General features: G+C 38.5%; 1 protein-coding gene across 2 annotated transcripts in view; it reads left to right on the top strand.

Moving 5' to 3' along the window:
• The window catches only part of cckbrb (cholecystokinin B receptor b), a 29,074-nt gene that overhangs the window by 2,885 nt on the left and 4,454 nt on the right, over nt 1-21,735 (top strand). The window contains exons 2-5 of one of the 2 annotated variants that reach the window (XM_005747188.1): nt 8,968-9,219; nt 11,741-12,002; nt 16,622-16,749; nt 18,691-19,173. In XM_005747188.1, the coding sequence (XP_005747245.1) occupies nt 8,968-9,219; nt 11,741-12,002; nt 16,622-16,749; nt 18,691-19,173 (1,125 nt within the window). Of the gene's footprint in view, nt 1-8,967; nt 9,220-11,740; nt 12,003-16,621; nt 16,750-18,690; nt 21,661-21,735 lie in introns of those variants that run through there. The other variant, XM_005747187.1, reaches the window with a different exon arrangement.

Raw genomic sequence — 21,735 nt, 5'->3', positions numbered from 1 at the left:
AGACAGAAATATGACACAAAATTGTTGGAATAACCTGGTAACAAAAAAAGGGTTGCTCTGCAAAATGTCTATGTACATCTGCTGCTTTGTGAGCATTTCACCATGGATACTGGCATTCACCCCTGAGCGAGGCACAAAGTGGGAGCGAGTGCATGTCAAAGTAAGGCCAAACCTCTGCAAGCTCCAGGTGGAAACATGTTGCTCGACTGCAGACACCTTTCAAAATGGTTTCACACTCAACACAGTGCAGGTGTTGTTTCAGGTTTGAAAAAGAAAAATAACAAAACAAAAAGCGAGAAAAAAAAGGTAAAAAAGAAAAAAAAAGACACCTACGTATTCTCTAAGGGCTTCACTGCACATGGATTTACATCATCGCTGTAGACTTCAGTTACTGTGGCTTCACAGGAAGCTTGTCACACGTTGCTTGGTTTTCATTAATAGAATCAATAAAAATCCTTATACTTTATCTAGGATACTGGAAATCTGGCGCATAATTTGTCACTCGAGCAGCAGGAGGCAATTTCTGGAGGGGATGATGAAAAATAATGAAAGAGGGGTCTGTTGTCAGTGCCAGGAGCAAACCACCATTTCAAATCTGTTTTCAGAAAGCAGTTTATGCAAAACAAAAGGTGTCTAGTAAACAAAAAAACCCCAAAGTAAAATGTACAAAAATGTAACCATTTTTCCTTTCATTTCTTCTTTTGCTCCCACCACTTCTCTCAGCGCTCCATCTACTGTCGCTCACACCCTCGCTTCTCACTCTGCCTGTGAGAGCTGAGGTGTTTAATACATGCCTGCGCTGTGGGACAAGCAGCAAACCTAATGTTCTGCATGCTGACCGCTGTGATGGGAGACTCTGTGGATTGCATGCTGTAGTCTGTCAGTCAGCAGTAAATGGGTTTGCTCGTCGCCGCGATCAACTGTTCGGTTGGGGGGTGGGGGTGGGTTGGGGGGGGTGTTGACTTAGTGACAAGGCTTAGGTGGCATTTACCCTGCTGGATTAGCCACTAGCTGTGACATTTACCAATACCTAGGTCTAACAGGAGACGAGCCAGCTTTCCTCTCACAGGGGCAGCGACACGAGGGTATACTGGGATTTAAAACGATGGGTGTTGCATATGTTTAAGAGACTGGTGAAATGCAGGGTTAGTAAATTATCTATAATATCTCTGTGTAGCTACTGGTTGCAAGAAACATACGAAACCTTTAATATTCATTAATGAAATACAAACTCTTATACTTTTGTTCATAATTGAACATATTAAATAACAGGCTTACTTTACTTGTCAGTTGAATTGTTACAGATGATTTGTTAGCATCTGCTCTTCAGTGTTTAAACAGCACTTTAATGGCTGGTAAGTTGTTATTAATGACATGTTAGATATGCTGTCGCACATTATTTGCAAATTTGTTCTGCATTTAAAAAAAAGCGTAACAATCAATGGTGTCCAATACGACCCACATCTTACATCTCTGTGTGATCTGCCCAAATTCAGAGACGTATCTCTCTATTACATAGTGAAACAATATGTGCTGGCAATGGAGCCGAACAAGAAATAAATGACACATGATCTAAAGCAGCATATCTGGCCTCTTTCGGATAATTGCAAGTAGAAAACCCCCAGCAGTTAAAACAAAGTGATTTTTCCTGCATTCTGTAAACAGAGAGCAGACTGTGTGTCAGCGTCAGTGGCCAGACGTGGATGTGCTACAGGCTTCCCTTCTGTCATTTGGCTCTTTAAACTGAAAAGACTTTTGGTTTAGCTGGGTACAAACAAAGCCTTGCCAAATGGTCAGTGTTGGTTTCAGTAATAACTTCCTATCTATAGAGTAATTTCCTGCAACATTAACCATTACATGATATTTCTCTGCCTCACTGGCAGCTCTAGCCTCTGTGTTATGTTTGTGTCTGTCCGTATGTGTCTGATTTGATTTTTTGTCCCCTATCTGGCCCATTCTGCTGTATAACAAGAAAACCAGACGCAAATTTTCAGGCCAGATTTTCAGGCCAGAATTCAAATATGCTGATAATTACAAACATTCAGACTAATATGTAACTTCCTGAGGTCTAAGTTGTCATTTCTCATTTTATAAAATTGTTTTCTCAAATTTCCCAAGGGAAAAAAGAAAACAATCATTCTAAGAAAAAGAAATTCCACCCCCAATCACCCTATATTTTGCCTTTCTCTACAATATAGCGTAATGGCATGGTAATGTTAGCTTGGCTCAAAGCTCAGTATACAGTGGTGAAGTGATGACATTTTATAGTGAGAAGAAGTATTTGCCCCTTCCTGATTTCTTTCTCTTTTTTGTTTGCATATTTTTCACACTTAGATTTAGATGGTCAAACAAATGCAGTTTTTAATGCATGATTTCATGTATTACGGGAAAAAGCTGTTCATACTTACCTGGCTGGTATGACGTAAACTAGAAATTCCTGCCTTATTTTTAAGGGTATAGCAGATGTCTTGGTCATGATTGCTAACTTAATGTTATGGAGCAGCTAGTGTATCTAAACTAAAAAAAAAAAAGCGACCAATAAAAAGCAGCATATTATTCCATGATCACAAGAAACTCAAGAACAGCTAAGAAAAAAAACTGTTGACATCTATCTGTGTGGAAAGGATTACAGGGCCATTTCTAAGGCTTTGAAACTCCAGTCAAACACAGTGAGAGACATTATCCACAAATGGAGAAAACATGGAACAGTAGTGAACGTTCCCAGGAGTTTTCTAACAAACTACTCCAAAACTATATTGATGACTCATCCAGGAGATCACAAAAGAACCCAGAACATCTTTTAAAGAACCACAGGCCTCATTTGGTCCAGTTAAGGTCAAAGTTCATGATTCAACAATAAGGAAGAGACTGGGCAAAAATGGGAGAGTTCAAGGAGAAAACCACTGCTGACCAAAAGGAACACAAAGGTTCGTCTCAGATTTGCCATAAACCATCTTGATGACCCACGAGACTTTTGGAAAAATATTTTGTGGATTGATGAAGGTAGATTTTTTGGAAGGTTTGCATCCCGCTATATCTGGCGGAAAACTAATAAAGCATTTCATAAAATGAACATGATAACAATTGTCAAACATGGTGGTGGTAGTGTGATATTCTGGAGCTCCTTTGCTGCTTCAGGAAAGCTTGTCATGATTGATGTAACCAGGAATTTTACTCTCTACCAGAAAATCTCGTGTGACTGAATTACAACAATTCGGGGGAAATAAAATGAGCAAAAATTCCTCCACATTGTTGTGAAAGACTCAGTGCCAGTTATCGCACTTTCTCCCAAGAGTGGCACAAGTTATCAAGTTTAGAAGGCAATTACTTTTTCACACAGGGCCAAACAGTTCTGGGTAAATCATCATTTAAACAATGCACTTTTAAATTCTTGTCTAAAGTCAAAATTTGATTGACAAATAAGTGATAAGTGCAATAAAGTAATGAATGAGGAAGCACTGTGTATCCGAAAAGACAGTGGACACATAACTGTAGATGTAAATTGCAACATTAAAGCTTTAGTGCTTTAATCTTTCTTAAGCACCAATTCTTTAGAAATTACTAATTTGTAGTAATTACTAATTCTAGTATAAAATTACATTAAGATGTTAGTTTCATTTCGGATCTGTTTTCTGAAAGAAACAGCGATGAGAAAGAAGGCAAAAGTAACCAGAAGGAAAAGAATGAATAAAATGTGCTTTGGGGGTTACCCTGCTCCCTCTCAACTACAATACAGTAGGTTAAAAAATTGTTTTTCAAAAGTCTGTGCAAAAACAGTTTCACCTTATCTTATCAACTACTATTTTGTTTCTTACCCAGGTACAGCCTGTTGTTGAAGTAAGCACTAGTCATCAAATTCTGAATCATCGTCCCCCCCCCCCCCCCTTTTTTTTTTATTACAGTCATAAATCACATCTGGCCAATATACCTATAGCACCTCTACAGGGAAGGTTTACTGACTTGAGGAGTTTATTATGTGATTTTTCTTTTGTTTTACAAAAGCTCAACAATGCTTATATTTTTTTGTCACTTACTTTCCCTTACATAGTAATCATTGCCAAATAAATAAATAAATAAATGGCAAATAAGTATCTTTGGTTCAGCATAACATAGCACCACTGAAGGAACGATGGGCTGGGAGGTCAGTTCCTTGATCATTAATGACGATGGTCACAGAATTGATCATCATCAGTTGATGTGAGATCAGGAACTGACCTCCCAGCCCATCGTTCCTTCAGTGGTGCTAGTTTCAGTCGTTGTGCAAATGCACTGTTTATAAAATTGAGGAAACCTGCAGTCAGCTGAGACTGAAGAAGTCACTTGGATGAGTGACGAAACGTTTCTCCCACTGAAAACGCTACGTCCAGATGAACAGAGTCAACCCTTTGGGCTATATATGAGTCTGTTTTGCAATATGTTCACAACCTTAAAAATAAGTTATTATCAGAAGTTCAAGTAACAATAATATTAATTTTAGCATTTATACAGACTCATTGAGCACCGCATTTTCATTTTGTGGCACTAATCAGCCCAGCGACGCTGTGAAACAGAAGACTGCAGTATTAGAGTGCTCCCTTTGCAGACATGTTTTGGCCCGTGTGAGAGAAAGGTAAAATATTAAGAATGCCTCCATTCTACACTGATGAGCCAAGTAGCAGCTATTGCGAAGACTGTCCTGAAGGAACTGGTAAATGTGCTCAGGGAGTTATCAGCGAGCACACAGGAAAGTTAATTGGCTTTGATTAGGCAGAAGCCAGTGTAACATATTTCATTAAGCAAGAGAGGGTGAAAGAGAGATAGACAGTAATGAAGAAGAGTGTTGCTTCCTCTTTCTTGCCAATCATGCGTCTCCGTATTTCCATTCTGCTTTTGCGCCCTCAATGCAAATGTAACAATTTCAGTGGCTGCAGTTTGCATGTCTGTTATTAGCACACCAACCATATTAGAGCTTAATGCTTTTTATTTGCATAGGAGGAGTTTGTGAGACAGATGGTGGAGGCACATGTCATTAGATGTGTGTGTGTGTGTGTGTGTGTGTGCGTGTGTGTGTGTGTGAAAGGGAGAGACAGAGAGAGAGAGACCATATGACTCACTGGCATACTGTCTTTTTGCTGACCAAGCTAAGTGATACAAGAACATTTGAGTGAATGGGTGGTTTCAAGAGCACCAAATCAATTTGGTAAGACATGATTCTATTTTTATCCATGAACTATAAATATGCTCATATGCATTAGGAGCACCGAAGCAATTCCAATAATGTACCTCTTTAACTTCATGTCCGCTCTTGTGTATCCATGTTCAGATTTTGCAGCACAACCTGAACATTACGTCGCCTTCTGTTAAGCAGGCAGATAAGTGGAGCTCGGATTATCCCAGCCAGCTGTGCACAATACACATGTTTACATCCCAGGTGGATTACTAAAAGTCAATAAGAGTTAGGTTTGGGATTACTTCAAATAAATGTGGTTCTGGGTGTTTTTTTATGTTGCGTTGTTAATCCTACTTTTTATATTGGAAGTCACTGATGTGATCCTTAAGGAATGTCCTTAAAGCAACGGAAATGTTAATCAATGCTGGCATTATCTCCTGATTCTTAAATAAAACACTCAGTGCTCAAAACACAAGCACTAGGCTACCTTTTTTTTTTTCTTGCCTTTTGGCAATTTGGTTGGGGGCCCCTTTTTTTTTTTTTTGGTTGTTGTTTTTTATTTTTTTTTCCTTTTTTTTTTAACAGTAAAAGCTTTCTACTTTAACTGAGAGCAGAGGGGGAAAGAATCAATGGAGTATTAAAGCAGCAAAAGACTTCTGAAACTGAAACATTTAAAAGTCAAGTAGATTTAAATTAAAAACACAATGACCACAGCCTCACTAAAAAAGGGCACTGCAATGAGTGAAAAAAAGAATAATTAAAAACAAATTAAAACACAAAAAAAGAAGAAGACAGAAAGGGATATCAATAAATTTGGTGATTTCAAGGACACAGACACTCTTGATATATATTTGCAGACTTTAGTTAATCTAATTTACCGGTGCCTTTGAGGAACTGCGGTGGTATATTTTCAGGGGATTAAAGGCTTGAGTGTGTTTGACTGCACATGCCTCCACAACTGTGTCAGTGAAGTCCGGGTTTATGTGTGCGATGTGATTTGTGTCCTCAAGATTCAGCACACATGGGTACCTCCAATCCCCAGGATACAAACACAGTAGCTAACCTGTTTAAAAGAGTGTTGTGTCTAAGAAGGGAGGCGAGGTGAAGATAAGAGAGAATGCCGTTAACATGGACTTTACAGGATATGATCCAGTGAAGCTGCCAATGGCTGAGGGCACAGAGAGGCTTTAGGTAATCTTTTACATTTAACAGTATTTTTATGCAAGATTGAGACTGTAACTTTGGGATAGGAAAATAAAAAAAACTTCTAAATTTGTTAGAGGAACTTGGTTGAAATGGCACTGAAGGAATGAAAAGCAAATGATATTAACTGTATCACACATAAATTGAATATTTTTCAGAGGTTGTTGCTGAGCTCCTGCAGCCTGGAGACTGCTATTCAATTTACAAAAATCATTTGAAAGGATGCGCTCGATAGTTTTAGTGTCGTTGTAATCCTGTAAGTATTATTTCATACTGACTTTTACCTGCTAACTTGAAAAAAAAAAGTAACTATCTGCCTATCAGGGTTTATCATTTAAAAGGATGACATCATTTTAAGGTGTATGAACTTGCCTTGTATCATGGGTTTTATAACATGGGTTTTAGTGCTATCCAGATGTTCTCCAGATAAAGAGGGGAAGAGATTTGTTGGCTATTTGGGATGCAGCTGTTACAGGAAGTAATGAATCAGTGAACGTATTTTAAAAATCCACTTTGGGAATGTTTAAACCTGCCTATAGTAGGTGAGAGACCTGGAAAAACCTAGCGTGTGTTATCTGTTATGACTCTTTGTATGTTTTTTGTATTTGGATTATTTATTTTGTAGGGACAGGTCATTTTGTGGGATCTAAATCCCTCTTTTGGGAATACAAATCAAGTCCCATTCAAATAAACACAATCGAGATTTAAAACATGGTTTAAGTTCCTTGTTAGGATTTGGGAGGAGTGATTACCGAACAAGCATTTTGCATTTCAGTGTCCCATCAAGATATCTGTAAACAGGACCCGACAGGACTCTGTGGCTCATTGTATGGCTTTTATTTTGTTACTTTTTACACGCACACTTTGATAGCACTTTTCAGTGTCCACTGCCTTGGCTCCGATACTCCATAAGCAGCTGCTCTCCTCTCCGGCCTTAGCCACAACTGAAATAGCAAAGGTGTGATTAGAAGATGCACCGGCTGTGCCAAGCCAGCCTCCCCTACCACCACGCCCTGAACCCACTGTGCCACTCCTCTTCTGCAGTGGCACCGCTAACCACACCCCGCCACAATATCATCATCAAAATCGTGGATTAAAAAAAAAAGAGGTTCCAATATAAAAGTTGTGTTACACCTCTGACTCCACAGATATTTGGCCCATACAGCCGTCAGGACAACCGGCAGCTGTAATCAAATTACAATAACATCTTCAGAGCTTATGATTTCACTTTCTCTTTTCTAAGCTCTTCCCTTTTTCTCTCTGTCTCTCTAAAAGCCAAGGTTAACACAGTCAGCTCCTCTCGACTTAAAAAGGGTCATTTATCTTGCTAGTGGTATCAGGAGAGAGTCCACTACCTTATGGGAGGATCCAGCTCACAGGATTTTTCATGAGGCAGCATGAAGTGAATTTTTACAGCAAAGTTTAAATATTAAACTAATAAGAAGGTGCATCCAACTCTAGTCCTTTTTCCTAGCATAACTTTCTATAATTTTTATGCAGTTGCACCATTCTGACTTTTTCTCAGAATTCAGAAAAAGAAGAAAAGAAAAAGACGTGCCCACTTTTTTTTCCCCCAGTGGCCCTAATCCTCTTTTGTATTATCATCACCATCACTCTGTAGATACACAATTGTCTTCTATTGATTAAAACTTAAGGTTAAATCCATGTAACTTTTTGTTTCATTGCAATAATTTTTACGGTTATGCCAAAAGTGGGCCAAAAGAAACCAGGGAAGACAAGCTAAACAAAAGCTAACCTTTGATTAGGTCAGAGTCCACAGTCCACAAAACAAAATGAGCAAAATTCACAAACTCTAGGAACAACAGGAAGCACACAAATGAGGCCAATCAGGCACACTGACAAAGGTAGAACAGGAGCTATACGCTGAGGGCAAATTGGGAAAATGTGAACAAGAGGGGAACAGAAAACAGAAGAACATAACCAAGGCAATAGACAGACACAAAGTAAATCTCAAAACAAAATACAAGAGATGCTGACGAATAGTGTCTCTTATATTTTGTGATCAATGATATGATCAATATTTTACGATTTTTAAGAGACCACTACTGGATGTAAAAACAAGGTCCCCTCTGTTGTTGCTGATGCTCTTGGACCACAACAATTTTTGGCCAACACAGTGTTTATAGACAGGAAACAGAGCAGTGCCACTCTGCAAATTTTCAGCTGGGGATAAATTGAACTGTCAGGACACTTTTCACACCATAACAGTTTGGACACAGTCACCGACACTGTAATGTCCTTCATTGTGGCCATGGCATATTGTCGCTTAATAGCATCTAACATTTTACAAACAAACCAGCGCAGTTTAAAGGTAATAAAAACTGTGCAAAGCATTACAATATAATAATAATATTTTAACAGTAACAACTCCCAATTGTACTGCTGTTGGCTGCACAATCAGACGTTCCACCTTTAAGAGACAAATCCTAGCAGATAAGACCCTGCTCACTCATTGACTTTTACAACTTAATAAACACAGCGAGAATTAGACAGCTTTATGAAGCTAAAAAGTGAAGAGTACACCACTGAATGAAAACAGACTAACACTTTAGCACGCTAATATTCCCTCTGTTCTTCTTCTTTTTTGTTACCAGATGAAGACCACACACTTCGGATCCTGCTCTATTCGCTGATCTTCTTCCTGAGTGTATTCGGAAACCTGCTGATCATTGTTGTTCTAACGGTCAACAAGCGCATGCGCACCGTGACCAACACCTTCTTGCTGTCTCTTGCCGTCAGTGACCTGATGATGGCCATCTTCTGCATGCCCTTCAACCTCATCCCCAGCATCCTTAAGGACTTTATCTTTGGAGCTGCCATGTGCAAGATAGTCACCTACCTCATGGGTGAGAGAAAAGGGGTGTAGTGAAGGACGGGGTCCCAAAACACTCATTTGCTTCTCTTTTCACAGTTTTTTCTATACTGTAAAAGATGTGAAATAAATCCAGATTAAGCCTCAGATTTCAGATATTTGGAAGCTACCTTTTTACATTTTAGAAACATTTTAGTTTCTTAAATTTTCTTAGCTAAGCTTATTGGAGAGATACAATTTATTTCATTTTAATCTATCTGTACCATATATTTTAGGTTTCCCTATGGTAAAGACATATATAGACATACATTGTAAATATAGCTGTGTTTTACAGAACGATAATGTATGTGCAAATGTCCTTGGTACAATGTTGGTGATAATCTTTTTAGCTGATACAGAAGAACTGCTATGAAACGCTGTATAAATCTGATTCAGTTGAATTTTAAGCAGCACAGTCGCACATCGGTGGTTTGCAATAAGATGAGAGGTCAGACGCCTTCTGATGGAGGTTAAAAGTATCTCTACCAATGGGAATTTCTTCAGGGAGCCTGTATGGGCTTTTCTGTGAACAGTGTTAAAGTTCAAGAGATTTCGGAGAAAGATTTTTCAGTTCACTACGGAATTACTTTTCTAGCTTTCGGTAAATTAGTTGGGCTCTGAGGGGAGTTGTTAATGGTGATCGAGTTATCTATAAAGGATATTTGGTCAGTCATCATTTACAGTTAAGGGCCCACAGATTTCGAATACTTTGCAACCAGAAATAGAAAAAACAAAAACAAACAAATTAACTGTATTTAAAAAGTTTAACGCAAAGGCAAAAAATAATGGCTTAAACAAAAGAAAATCTATAATCATGTATCATGTAATCATTGATTATGTATCATTTTTCAAAAGCAAAAATCTTTTTGTCTGATGCAAGCTGATTTGGCATCATTTTAAATCTAAGCAATTACATTTCGAGTTTGACTGCAAAGCTAAGTCAATTTTACCTGCAAAACAATTAACTTGGATTATTAGAAAATGAAACAATCATCAGTGGCAGCTGGTGGTTTCATACTAAATGAAGACACCATTCAGATGCACTGACTATAGTGTTCCTGTTGCTTTCTAATCCTGTACTTCACTTAACCTTAATAAAATCTGTGAAAACAATGGGGAGCAATAGCAGACAGAGGGTTAGGATCTCTCACCTTTTGACCTTCAGCTTATACAAGTGGCACGTGTTCTCACTTGCTTGTAACAAGGATGACGTGCCCCTAACCCGCTCAGTCTGAAGCCTTTTTTTGATATTCCCACCTTTACACCATTCCTCACTTCATAAACAGCTCAACAACTGTGAGGCTAGAGCTTTCTACAGACAAGAGACACTTGAGAGCTTCATTAAAAATACAAAAAACAAGTCTTCATAAACCCAGACTGAAAAAAAAAAAAACTAGAGCACAAACGCGCAATTTTACATCTTTAAAGATAAAATATGATGATGAAATATCAACATTAGACTGGGGCTACTGAACCTGAATTCTCAACTGTGTCTCCACCAAATTGGTTGCTACATAGAGTAAATGAACCACAATTTAATGAGTGAATGTGCCGCCCTTGGCAACCATTGAAAAATTGCGTTTGCACAAATAGCAGAAACATATTTGTCCATGGAGTGGAAAGACTTAAGCATAATGTTTAAGTATATATTTTCTACAGAATGGCCTCTTAAAATAATTTGAAGGGGGAATGAGATGGAGGTAAGCTTTAGTCTTTAATTCAGTGTGTAATATGGTTGCTTATTTCATTTAAGTAGTTAATTAATGTACTGTAACGCAGATACCTGGAAAAAGAGAGGACATAACATTTTTATGTTAACAACATAAGAAATTCCAATGCAATTATCGATATTAAAATATGTAAAAAAATAATAAAGCAAACAAGAACAGGAGGGCTTTTGTGCCCAGAATTATTTGAGAACTGAAGAGAAAAGAAGCCTCATGTAAAGCACGGGGCTTATGAATGAAGGCAGCCATCATTAAGGTGCACTGAAGAAAAGGGGAGACTATTGGTGGATTGTCTCCTGCTTCCTTGGGGGATGCTCTAAAGCTTCCTTCGTATATAACCATAGTGCACCTAAGGGTCTCTTGCTCCCTCTCTCTGACACACACACACACACACACTCACACACACACTCAGTCTGTATTGTGTATTCTTGCTGAAGACCTGGGTAAGAGAGGTGAAGAGTAATTTCCCGTCTTGCCCTGTCACTACAGGGATGGCAGATCAAATCTGTGGCTCAGGCCAGCATGATTTCCTCCACCACATGATTCAGATAACTGTCTCCACCTCACACTATATTCATTTGCAAACACGTCTCCACCGACTGCAGCTTTTTGTTATGATTGCAGATAATAGCCTACTTGCTTTGTGTTATTTTTTATTATGGGTCCAAACTCTTTTTTGGCACTGAGCAGTAATAAAGGTTTATACAGTACAATAAAAGATGTCATTAGATACAAGATAGCAAGAACACAGTATTTTACCTGCTTACTTTTTTGTTTGTTTTCCAACAGGCATATCCGTGAGCATCTCCACTTTTAGCCTGGTTGCCATAGCAATTGAGCGCTATAGCGCCATCTGTAACCCCCTGAAGTCACGGGTATGGCAGACCCGTTCGCACGCCTATCGGGTGATTGCTGCCACGTGGGTGCTGGCCTTGATCATTATGATCCCCTATCCGATCATCAGTCACCTGGAGTCGTTTCCGCGCCGTGACAACACTACAGCACACCGGTGTCGCCACAAGTGGCCTGTCGCAACTGCGGAGCAGACCTGGTGCGTGTCTTGGTTCACTTTGGTAACATAAATCATGAGTGCTATGTTCAAAATAATACTCTTCACCCATCACCAGGGTCAAGGGTGTAATTTCCAGGGGCATTAGGGGCCTATGACCCCCCCCCCCAATAATCAGACCCAACCAATATAACCCCCTCAACAAAATTATGTAATGCATAAATAGGCTGGTATCACCAGCAAAATAGTTGCATGTTTACTCATCTGGGAATTATTTATTTATTTATTTATTTAGACAGAGATCATGACCCCTCCCCTCCCAATGTTCAACACAAAGTTACGCCGATGACCAGGGTTATTATAGTTTGCGTTGCAACTTGCCTGGTTAGGCATTGATTGATGTGTTACAACACCGTGAGTCTGTATTTATTAAAATACCTGTACTAATTTTTGCAAATCTTAACACAGAGGTATGTACACTATGCAATGCAAAATATCTAAAATATAATTAAAAAGACTAAAACTAGCACTGGCACTATTAAAAACTAAGCTACAACTAAACATTTTTAAACTAAATGAAGTTACAATGAATTTAAAAAAAAAGATTATTAGATAATTACATTACACAAAATAAACAGTTCTCGGAATAATTTTTTTTCTTATTCTAAAATTATGAGAAAAAAAATTGGCAGAAATTTCCTTTAATGGCCCGTAATCTGTAACATGCAATGCCAGTGCAAAGTGAATGAGATCTGAGATAAAGTGCTCTGAACTTCCAGGTAAGCAAATGAGAGAATAAGATCTGATTGACATATGACCTGATCGTAAATACATTAGAGGGGTTACCTAGGCAACAGGAACCTGGAATGTCTGCAAGCAACCACCTTTAAGCTTCAAAGTGAAACATGACGAATGAATCGCTCCCACTGTGGATGCAGCTTACCCTTTACTCTCAACCCTTATCAACTTGGTAAACTCAGTAAAGAAAGTTTTTCACACAAACCTTCAGTTCTGTGAAAAACTTAGCACACACCTTGAAAAACGAGTTTTAATATCAAAAACTTCATTTCTGCAATTTGTTATATTACTTTCGGATAACTCTGTAATGTGACGTAAAAAGCCCCCCCCCCCCCCCCAGACAGGCTGTTATAGATTTGCTGGTGAGCTTGGGATAACGGTCATGTTGCATGACCCAATTTCAACCAAGCTTTAGCTGTCAGACAGATGGCCTCACATTTGATTCTAGAATACTTTAGTATACAGAGCAGTTCATGGTCAATTCAATGACCGCAAGATACCCAGTTCCCATGGCTGTGCAGCATGACACTGAGATGTTTGTGCTGATATGTTGCATTTGGTTTTTGCCAAATGTAGCAAAAATCTTCATGTTAGTCTTGTCTGTCCAAAGGGCATTGCTCCAGAAGTCCATGCCACCATATTCTTGATTGTTCTACAGCACGGGTCCCCAACTCCAGGCCTCAAGGGCCGGTGTCCTGCAGTATTTAGATGTGTCCTTGATCCAACACAGCTGATTCAAATGGCTAAATTACCTCCTCAACATGTCTTGCAGTTCTCCAGAGGTCTGGTAATGAATTAATCATTTGATTCAGGTGTATAGACCCAGGGTGAGATCCAAAACCTGCAGGACACCGGCCCTCGAGGCCCCTGTTCTACAGTCTAACCTTAGGGGTGGTGGTTTGCTGGGAAGTCCATTGTGGCATTGTGTTAGCACACGTCTGAATGCTCCAGAACAGCAAACTGGCAAATGTTCTGTTTTGTCAGTTTGCAACATTTTTTTTCTGCTGGCGACTTATTTATTTTTCCTCATAACAATAAAGCCTTTGTATCCATGTGTATATATGTGTGTATATGAGCTATGTATCAAGTATCCATAGTATCCACACTTTCTCTTGCCAAGTTTGATTCCAGCTGGAGATACAAATCCCCTTTGGGATTGTGACAGGAGGGACATAAAACTCTGCCAAATCAATTATGTGAAGCAACACCTTGTAATAAGTGAATTACATACCACACCAAGTACACCTGCAGCACCAAGACCCATCATTGCAGTATTTTATGAAAAGTTCTGATTTACTGATTATTACAAGATTTTATTTGCTATGGCTAGGGTAATTGTAGAAGTTGATGTCTTCTTTTACTACTGTGACATTTGTTTTAAGTTGTATTTATTACAAATTCTAATTCTTACCTAATGAGCTAGTGTGGGAGAAAAATAAGAAGAGACTACAAAGAGATCAAAATCAGTGTCTCTTGTGTAGACCATTTTATTTGTTATACTTTTCATTTCTTTAACATTGTGGTGAGGTAATATATTTATTGTATGCATATTTGATAAAAATATAAGAAAAAAAACAACAAAACATATCTGAAAAGTCATTAATGCTCTGAAACTTAGAGAAGGATGTCTCCTGGATTAACGAACATAGACACCATGAGTGGATATGGTACGCAGTCACACAGTGGAAGTTGTTTTAACTCAGGATGGTCCAATATGCCATGAAATTTCAGTCATGCTACATAGCCTTAATTTAGTCAGGCATTAAATTAACTCCATGCAACAATATTTTTGGTAACTATAAGACTGAAGATTAAAAGTTCCTATTTCTTCATAGGAAATATGTTTGAACAGTTTACTCGTATTATAAACACACATTTCCAGCTATATTTTTACTTCATCATCAAGCCCGCTGTCGGGCCATCCTTCCTTCTTTACTTTCACAACACTTGCAATCACAAAGTGATTTTTAATGTAATAAACTTTAGATGAACTGTGTGTGTTTATGAGTGGTGTGTGTGTCTCTGTGTCCTTTCAGTAAGCCACTCTGTGTTGAAATATCTCATTCACTTCCATGTTTGGACCTGGAGCCTGTTTTAACTATGTCTGTTCAATGTTTATGTGGAACCATTAGGACAGGTGAAGACAACAGAGCGTGCTTCAGTGTGTTTTTGTTATGAATTATGATAAAACAGGCTTTGGATGTAATTTCAGGCGACCATGTGATTATCTTTGTGTGCTCATTATTTTTGTTTTTGTATTTGTGTCTGATTTGTCGTGTTTGTATTTCATTTTCTCTTCTGGGTATAAATTCTGCTCCCACTGTCTCTGATGTATTATCATAACATTTGACCCACAGAGTGAAGCAGCTGCAGCAGCAGAGCTGGTATTGTTTTCACCTTGTGAATCTTTCACTGAGCGCTAGATCCCATTTCATTTGATTTTCAATTTATGTAGCGAATGGCCTCAAAACATCCAGTCCACATAAAAAGATTATACATTTTAAAGCATATCTATGCCTTTTCTGTGTGTCTCAATGAAAACTATAATCCTGTCTCACTGTGTGTGTCTACAATGGTGAACGTATTTGTATAAACCTCTGGAATATTAATGTGCAGTCGTCCCTCGGCGGTATGTGTTTCTTCATGAAATGGCTGATTAGATGAGTACCTTGGGAATTGTTAAAAATGGAAAGGTCATTGGTCTAATCTCCACTTGAGACATTATCTCATCAGTCTCCCTGCAAGACTTTTATTATTATTATTATTATTTTATTTAGACACACAATACTGTGTGTCTCAAGCCTGATTTCTTTATATTTTGCTGGGGAAATGAGAAATAGCTGCAGTGATTGATTGAAACATGACCAAACATACATGGGAATACAGCACATAAGGAAAAAACAGAGTTTGGACAATTCTAATGAGCTTAGAAACAAACATTTTACTTTCTTTTCATTTCTATAAGTAGTCTTCAGGCTCCAGGCTTTGTGAGGGACATTCCAAAACTGCACAAGTTTTCAACTAATATCTTTGGCATTCACCTTGTTGGTGCCAAACTTCTAATTTATGCCTGTCAAACTGTGCTAACGTTGGCATTTTTCATACATTCAACCAAATAAATGGGAACAAATTATATGCTTTTGCAACACGGCTGCTTGTAACAAAGGCCTAAAGATATCATTTAAAATGGGGGTTTTTTTTGCTCATGGTCTGTTATGTGTAGCCACAACATTCGTTCATTCTTTGAGTTACATTCCTTTTCATAGGTAGGTATTTGCTGGCTTAACAAAAATAAAGAACAGAAGAAAGAAAGAGATTCATTAAGTACCAAAGACAAACTCTGAAAGACCTTCAGAAAGCCTGGAGAACTAATCCTCAAGAGACCACTTAAAAAAATCCTTGGAAAGAAGGATTCAATTTCCATCAGTGTTCAGATTTTGCCAACAGGAAAACATCCCTGTTTTGTTAAATTCACTCACTATAACATTTGCAGGTGTGTAATTGAGAGCCGCCTTCAACCTGAGTGTGGCGCGACTCATTAGCAGACACCGCTCATGTAATAATGCTGTATATGTACAACTGCTATGAATTTTGTTCCAGAACTGCTGTCTTTACTTGTTTCCATTTTTATCCAAGTTGTGTTTTTATTTCTGGTCCAGGCAACAAGCTTGTTGGATGTTAAAATGCTCAAATGCAATGCTTTGCTGTGACCCAACAAACCAACAGGCAAACATACAAAGCACGTGATGAATGCGTTACTCATAAGATATATACAGACTGCAACTCAGTACACGGAGTTCACGTGTTATTGTTTTTTTTTGTCCACTGTGGTTGGATTTTTAAACTTCTCGTCTCTCTTTTAGGTACATTCTGCTGTTGCTTGTACTGTTCGCCATTCCAGGCGTGATGATGATCGTGGCCTACGGTTTGATCTCGAGAGAACTTTATCGAGGCATCCAGTTTGAAATGGGCCATAAAAAAGATTCTTCAGGTGAGGCCATTTACACTACAGTACTTATAGATAACATAAAAGAAAACATAAAGAAAATAGTAAGTTTGAATTAATGTTCCAGAAAGCCATGTGGTTCCAAGAAAACAACAATAAAAAACAGAAAACTACAACATTTAAATCGGAATCAGAAACAGAGAAGGTTTATTAATCTCAGTTATCATAACAGCATGCACACGACATACGGCATAGCTATCATATAAAATGAGGCAAATGTATATAAATGTAAATACATAAATATAAAAAGGACACGCATATTAACACTTATGTTTTGGAGAAAAAGAGCAGTAATTCAATACATGGACAGGTGAATCAATGTGCCATAACAACAATTTTACTTGTATTCATACTTTTTACACTTTTAAACTGAATCGCAAAAATATTCATCGAAATGATTTGTTAAAGGAAGTAAAAAACGTCTTCATATTAAATGTTTATATAGAACTTTTGTTGGTCCTGTATTTCAGTTCATCTGTGTGTGTAGCTCCAGTATACAGAGAGTATACTTAGTATTTTCACTAAACAGTTAAAAGCACAAAATAGTCGAATAGACGATGGACTCCGAAAACAAACACAAAGTAGATGTTTTTTTAATACATTGACATTTTATGAGTAATTCAATTGAGTTTTTTATATGATATAAATGAGTCAGATTAGTCAGTGCTCTCTAATTGACTTTACTCTTGTTTTGATTTCACTGTTGAATGAAACTCTGTTACTGAATGCCACAATTCTTATCAGCTCATACCAAACAAGTTCGAACCTTACATTTTTTTTCTACAGGGTTTGAGTGAATTATGAGTATTTTTACAAGAATTTCATTAGTGCTACAATTGCTGTAGTGTGCGCAGGCTAAGTGAAACATAACCTTTTATCGGAATACGGACTCGTGTCTGGGGTGATAGCAGCACTGACTGTCCTTGCTGATGCTCCATTAGAGGATGGATTGGCTGGCAGCTGCAGGCATGGACATTACCATCTGTTTGCTCTCAGAGAGAAAGAGATTGTACAAATATAAAAAGAGTTTTTGGAGGAAAACAATATGGATTAAAAACAAACAGGGAAGGAGAAGAGATTGAAAAATGGCATCTTACCTCACAGACTGCAAAACTGCCTCTATGAAATGTGTTTAATAATCCAGCAGGTGCTTTACAATACCAGATCTTGTTTGTATGGGGTACCTTGAGGCTTTTAATTCTGAATCCTCTTTTATTATTTCTTTATAGAGGAAAAGCAAGGTTTTCAAATTGCTTTATTGAATTGTAATAACCCCATAGGCTAGTAACAATTACTTGCTAATATTCCATCTATGAAGGCAAGAAGTTGCTCTTTAAATGACTCCAAAATAACCTTACACAGGAGTCAGTCAGCTGGCTGCAGGATAAAAGATGATTTCCCAGAATAAACTATTCTTAATGCGATGGCAGAATCACTCTGATATCAAGACCATTTATGTTTAACAACGCTGACTTGTAGAAAATGTATTCCTTCACAATTAAATTAATTTTAAAATTTTAGTTTTAATGCAGTCGGTGATTGGAATCATTTGGACACACAAAGCCATGGGTTTGTATTCAGAAAAAAACTGTTTGGTTGAGGTTATTAAATGATTTTTGATGATCCAGTATTTTTATTGTTTTAATTATGTTCTGTATTTTTGTTTTGTTCCAGTGATTTGGCATCAGTTCACTTAAACCTTCAAGTAGTGTCTGTCCTTTATGTCTTTGTGTTTTGAATTTTAATTTGCCTCTGATATAATCCAGACCCATCCCCAAAGGGCACAAAAGGCATAAAGTATCACAAAGCAGGAGCACCGCTCAAACATTAGAGGATGAGGTCTTAAAGAACTTGGCTGAGAATTTATTTTTATTGCATTTAATTAACACCAAAATACTCTCTCTTTCACCCTGTTTGTCATTTCAGATGTAAATGGCCTGACCTCTACTGTGTCTGCTGGCAGCGATGATGGAGACGGTTGCTATGTGACTGCAGTCCAGCGGCCGCACACGATGGAGATGTCTGCAATGGCTGCATCAGGCAGGGCGATCAAGGCAGAGAGGCCACGCAGCAACACATCAGAAGCCAAGCTAGAGGCCAAAAAACGAGTCATTCGCATGTTGGTGGTGATTGTTGTCCTGTTCTTTGTCTGTTGGATGCCACTGTACTGTGTCAACACCTGGCGGGCTTTTGATGAAAGCTCTGCCACACAGACGCTCTCAGGGGCCCCCATCGCTTTTATCCATTTGTTGTGCTACACCTCCGCCTGCGTCAACCCGATTATTTACTGCTTCATGAACACACGCTTCCGCAAAGCTCTGCTCGCCACGTTCTCATGTTGCATCGCGCCTTGCCATCGGCGTCGTCATCGTGGGCTTCGGGACAATGAGGAGGACGCTATGGCAACAGGTGCGTCCATGTCCAAGTTTAGTTACACTACTGTCAGCACTATGGGAACCTGTTGAGGGAAATGGATTCACAACAATTCAAAAAAGACAGCTACAGAGGCAACACGAGACCCAACATCCCCCCAGCTTTTTGTTTTTAACACGTGCTCATAGGGACATTCATGTGAAGTGAAAAAATATGCCATGTGATGTAGCAGCATAGAAGCTTCATTTATGACTGTGAATAAAATTATATATCGATTATCTTAAGAAACCCAGTCTTAAGTGTGAATACCTCCATGGTTGGCTACATGATATGTGAGACAGTCTTTATAACTAAATAGTAATTATGTAGCTATAACAACAAACCCATGATTTGCTATGTAACTTTAAAACTGTGTTTGATGTTTTGCAGTCAGTTGCTGGTTGTCTGTGTTAATGCTGATAATACATTTGCCTTGTGGACAAAGTGCCTGCTTCTAAACTGAATGGCCTTTATTGTCATTGTAAATATATACAAGGAAACTGAGATGTTACTCTGTGGTGTAACGTAAAAAAACCCCTAAAATACAGGATTATAACTAAGACGTACAATAAAATCTAGGATAAATAAAGGTCTAAAAACCTGTATAAAATATACAAATCTGTATGTACATTAATAAATGAAGTGCGGGTGCAGAGGAGCCAGATGGGTGGCACACTTTTATTGTTTTTTCTCATTTGATTTTTATTGCATGAGAGAAGAAACTGAGCTAAAAGCCTGCGTGAGTGAAGTCCTTGATGATGTTGGCAACTCTGCTCAGGTAGCATGAATGGGCAATGTCCTCCAGACGGGAGAGGGGGCACCCAGTGATTTTCTCTGGAGTACTTTCATATCTGCAGCCTGCATACCACGCCGACATGCAGTATGTTACCAGCCTCTCATTTGTTGCCCAGTAGGCCACCATCAGCATCCTGTCCTTACATTTTACGGTCCTCAGATATGAAGACCTCCAGAAACTTGAATGTTTGTGCCCTTTCCACATGAAGAGAGTTTTATAGTTTGCTGACTAGAATGTCTCTAATTATGATATCAAATGCAGAGCTATAGTCACATAGCTCCCTCGGTGTTCTGGGTGGTTTATTGCTGTGTGGATTGCTATGGCAATTGCCTCTTCTGAGGATCTCTTAGCTTTGTAAGCATGTGGATCAGGTGTGGGAGAGGGGCGGCTTTTAATGTGATGCTTGGCAAGCTTCTTGAAGCTTTTCATAATCACAGCCATACAGTAAGTGCAATGGATCTATAATCATTCAAGTCCACAGAGACTGGCTTTTTGGGAAAAGGAATTATAGTGCCTGACTTGACTTTTTCTAATACCCCAGTGAGCTGGTTAGCACATGCTTGGAGTACTCTCCTTAGCACATGTCTGACCTTAGCAAATATCCCACATCCTGTTCCTGCAGTGAGTCTGTTGTGGCCTCAAACTGGATGAAGAAACCATTTAGCTCCTCCACAGTGATTCACATTGATTCACATTCACAGTGATTTTATGCTGTAACCCTTGCCAAACCCTCCAGGAGCCGTTATGTATCAGGTGGTCCTCAGTCCTGCTCTTGAAGGCCCTTTTCATCATCTTTATTCCACTCTTTTAGATTGGCTCTTGCTCTGCTGTAACAGGCTTTGTCACATGTTCTGAAGAAAGTGTTGTGGTTTTTGAAGAGTGTTTGGACATTGCTTGTCATCCACAGTTTGTGATATAAAAAAAGCATTCCTCCAGCTTGGTTGAATAAATCCCAGGTTGTGTGATCAAAGCAGTCCTGTAGCTGTGATTGAGCCTCTTCGGGCTGTGATCGTCTTCATTCCTGACTTTGACTACTTCTAGCAGCAAATGTTGCAAATGTCACATGCTGATAGAAGTTGGGGAGTACTGTTTTAAGACACCAGTGGTTAAAGTTGCCCACATGCGGGTGACTGAATGGATGCGCTGCTGTTTGATAATGATGGCATTAGCACCAGGTGGGATGAAGACAACAAAGACTATCACCACTGAAAACTAAATATTATATTTACCAAATATTATTTTTCCTCTGACTATTGAAGTTAGAAGTGTAGTTTAAAAGTTCTGGAATGCTCTTAAGCTGCAAATATTCACCAGATGTTATAAATTGCTACATGGCAACTGATAAATGTGTGGGTTGTTATGTGATATTCATGTCATGACATAAAAAAAAAAATCAAACGAAAAAAAATTATGTAAGCCCAAGCACATAAAAGATGTTTCTTTTAGAGATGGTGTCAGTGGCTATTGAAGGGACTGGACTTTTTGGAACTTCTGCAATGGCTTAATTTTTTAGCCCTGGAGTTTGCTGCTTGATGTAAATATGGTTTATCAATATCATTGCAACTAATGCTTAAAATGACTATAGCACCAGATATTGCTCCTATTGCTGAACTGCATTTGTAAACCAGTCTGTTAAGTGCAATGTACAGGTACTTCCCAGAACCCTCTATCTATCTATCTATCTATCTATCTATCTATCTATCTATCTATCTATCTATCTATCTATCTATCTATCTATCTATCTATCTATCTATCTATCTATC

This window comes from Pundamilia nyererei, unplaced genomic scaffold (genome assembly GCF_000239375.1).
Source record: "Pundamilia nyererei isolate P.nyererei 1_Seehausen unplaced genomic scaffold, PunNye1.0 scaffold00190, whole genome shotgun sequence".
NCBI classification, from domain to species: domain Eukaryota; kingdom Metazoa; phylum Chordata; class Actinopteri; order Cichliformes; family Cichlidae; genus Pundamilia; species Pundamilia nyererei.
The sequence above is the reverse complement of the archived record's forward strand: the minus strand, read 5'-3'. Positions and strand labels throughout refer to the sequence as shown.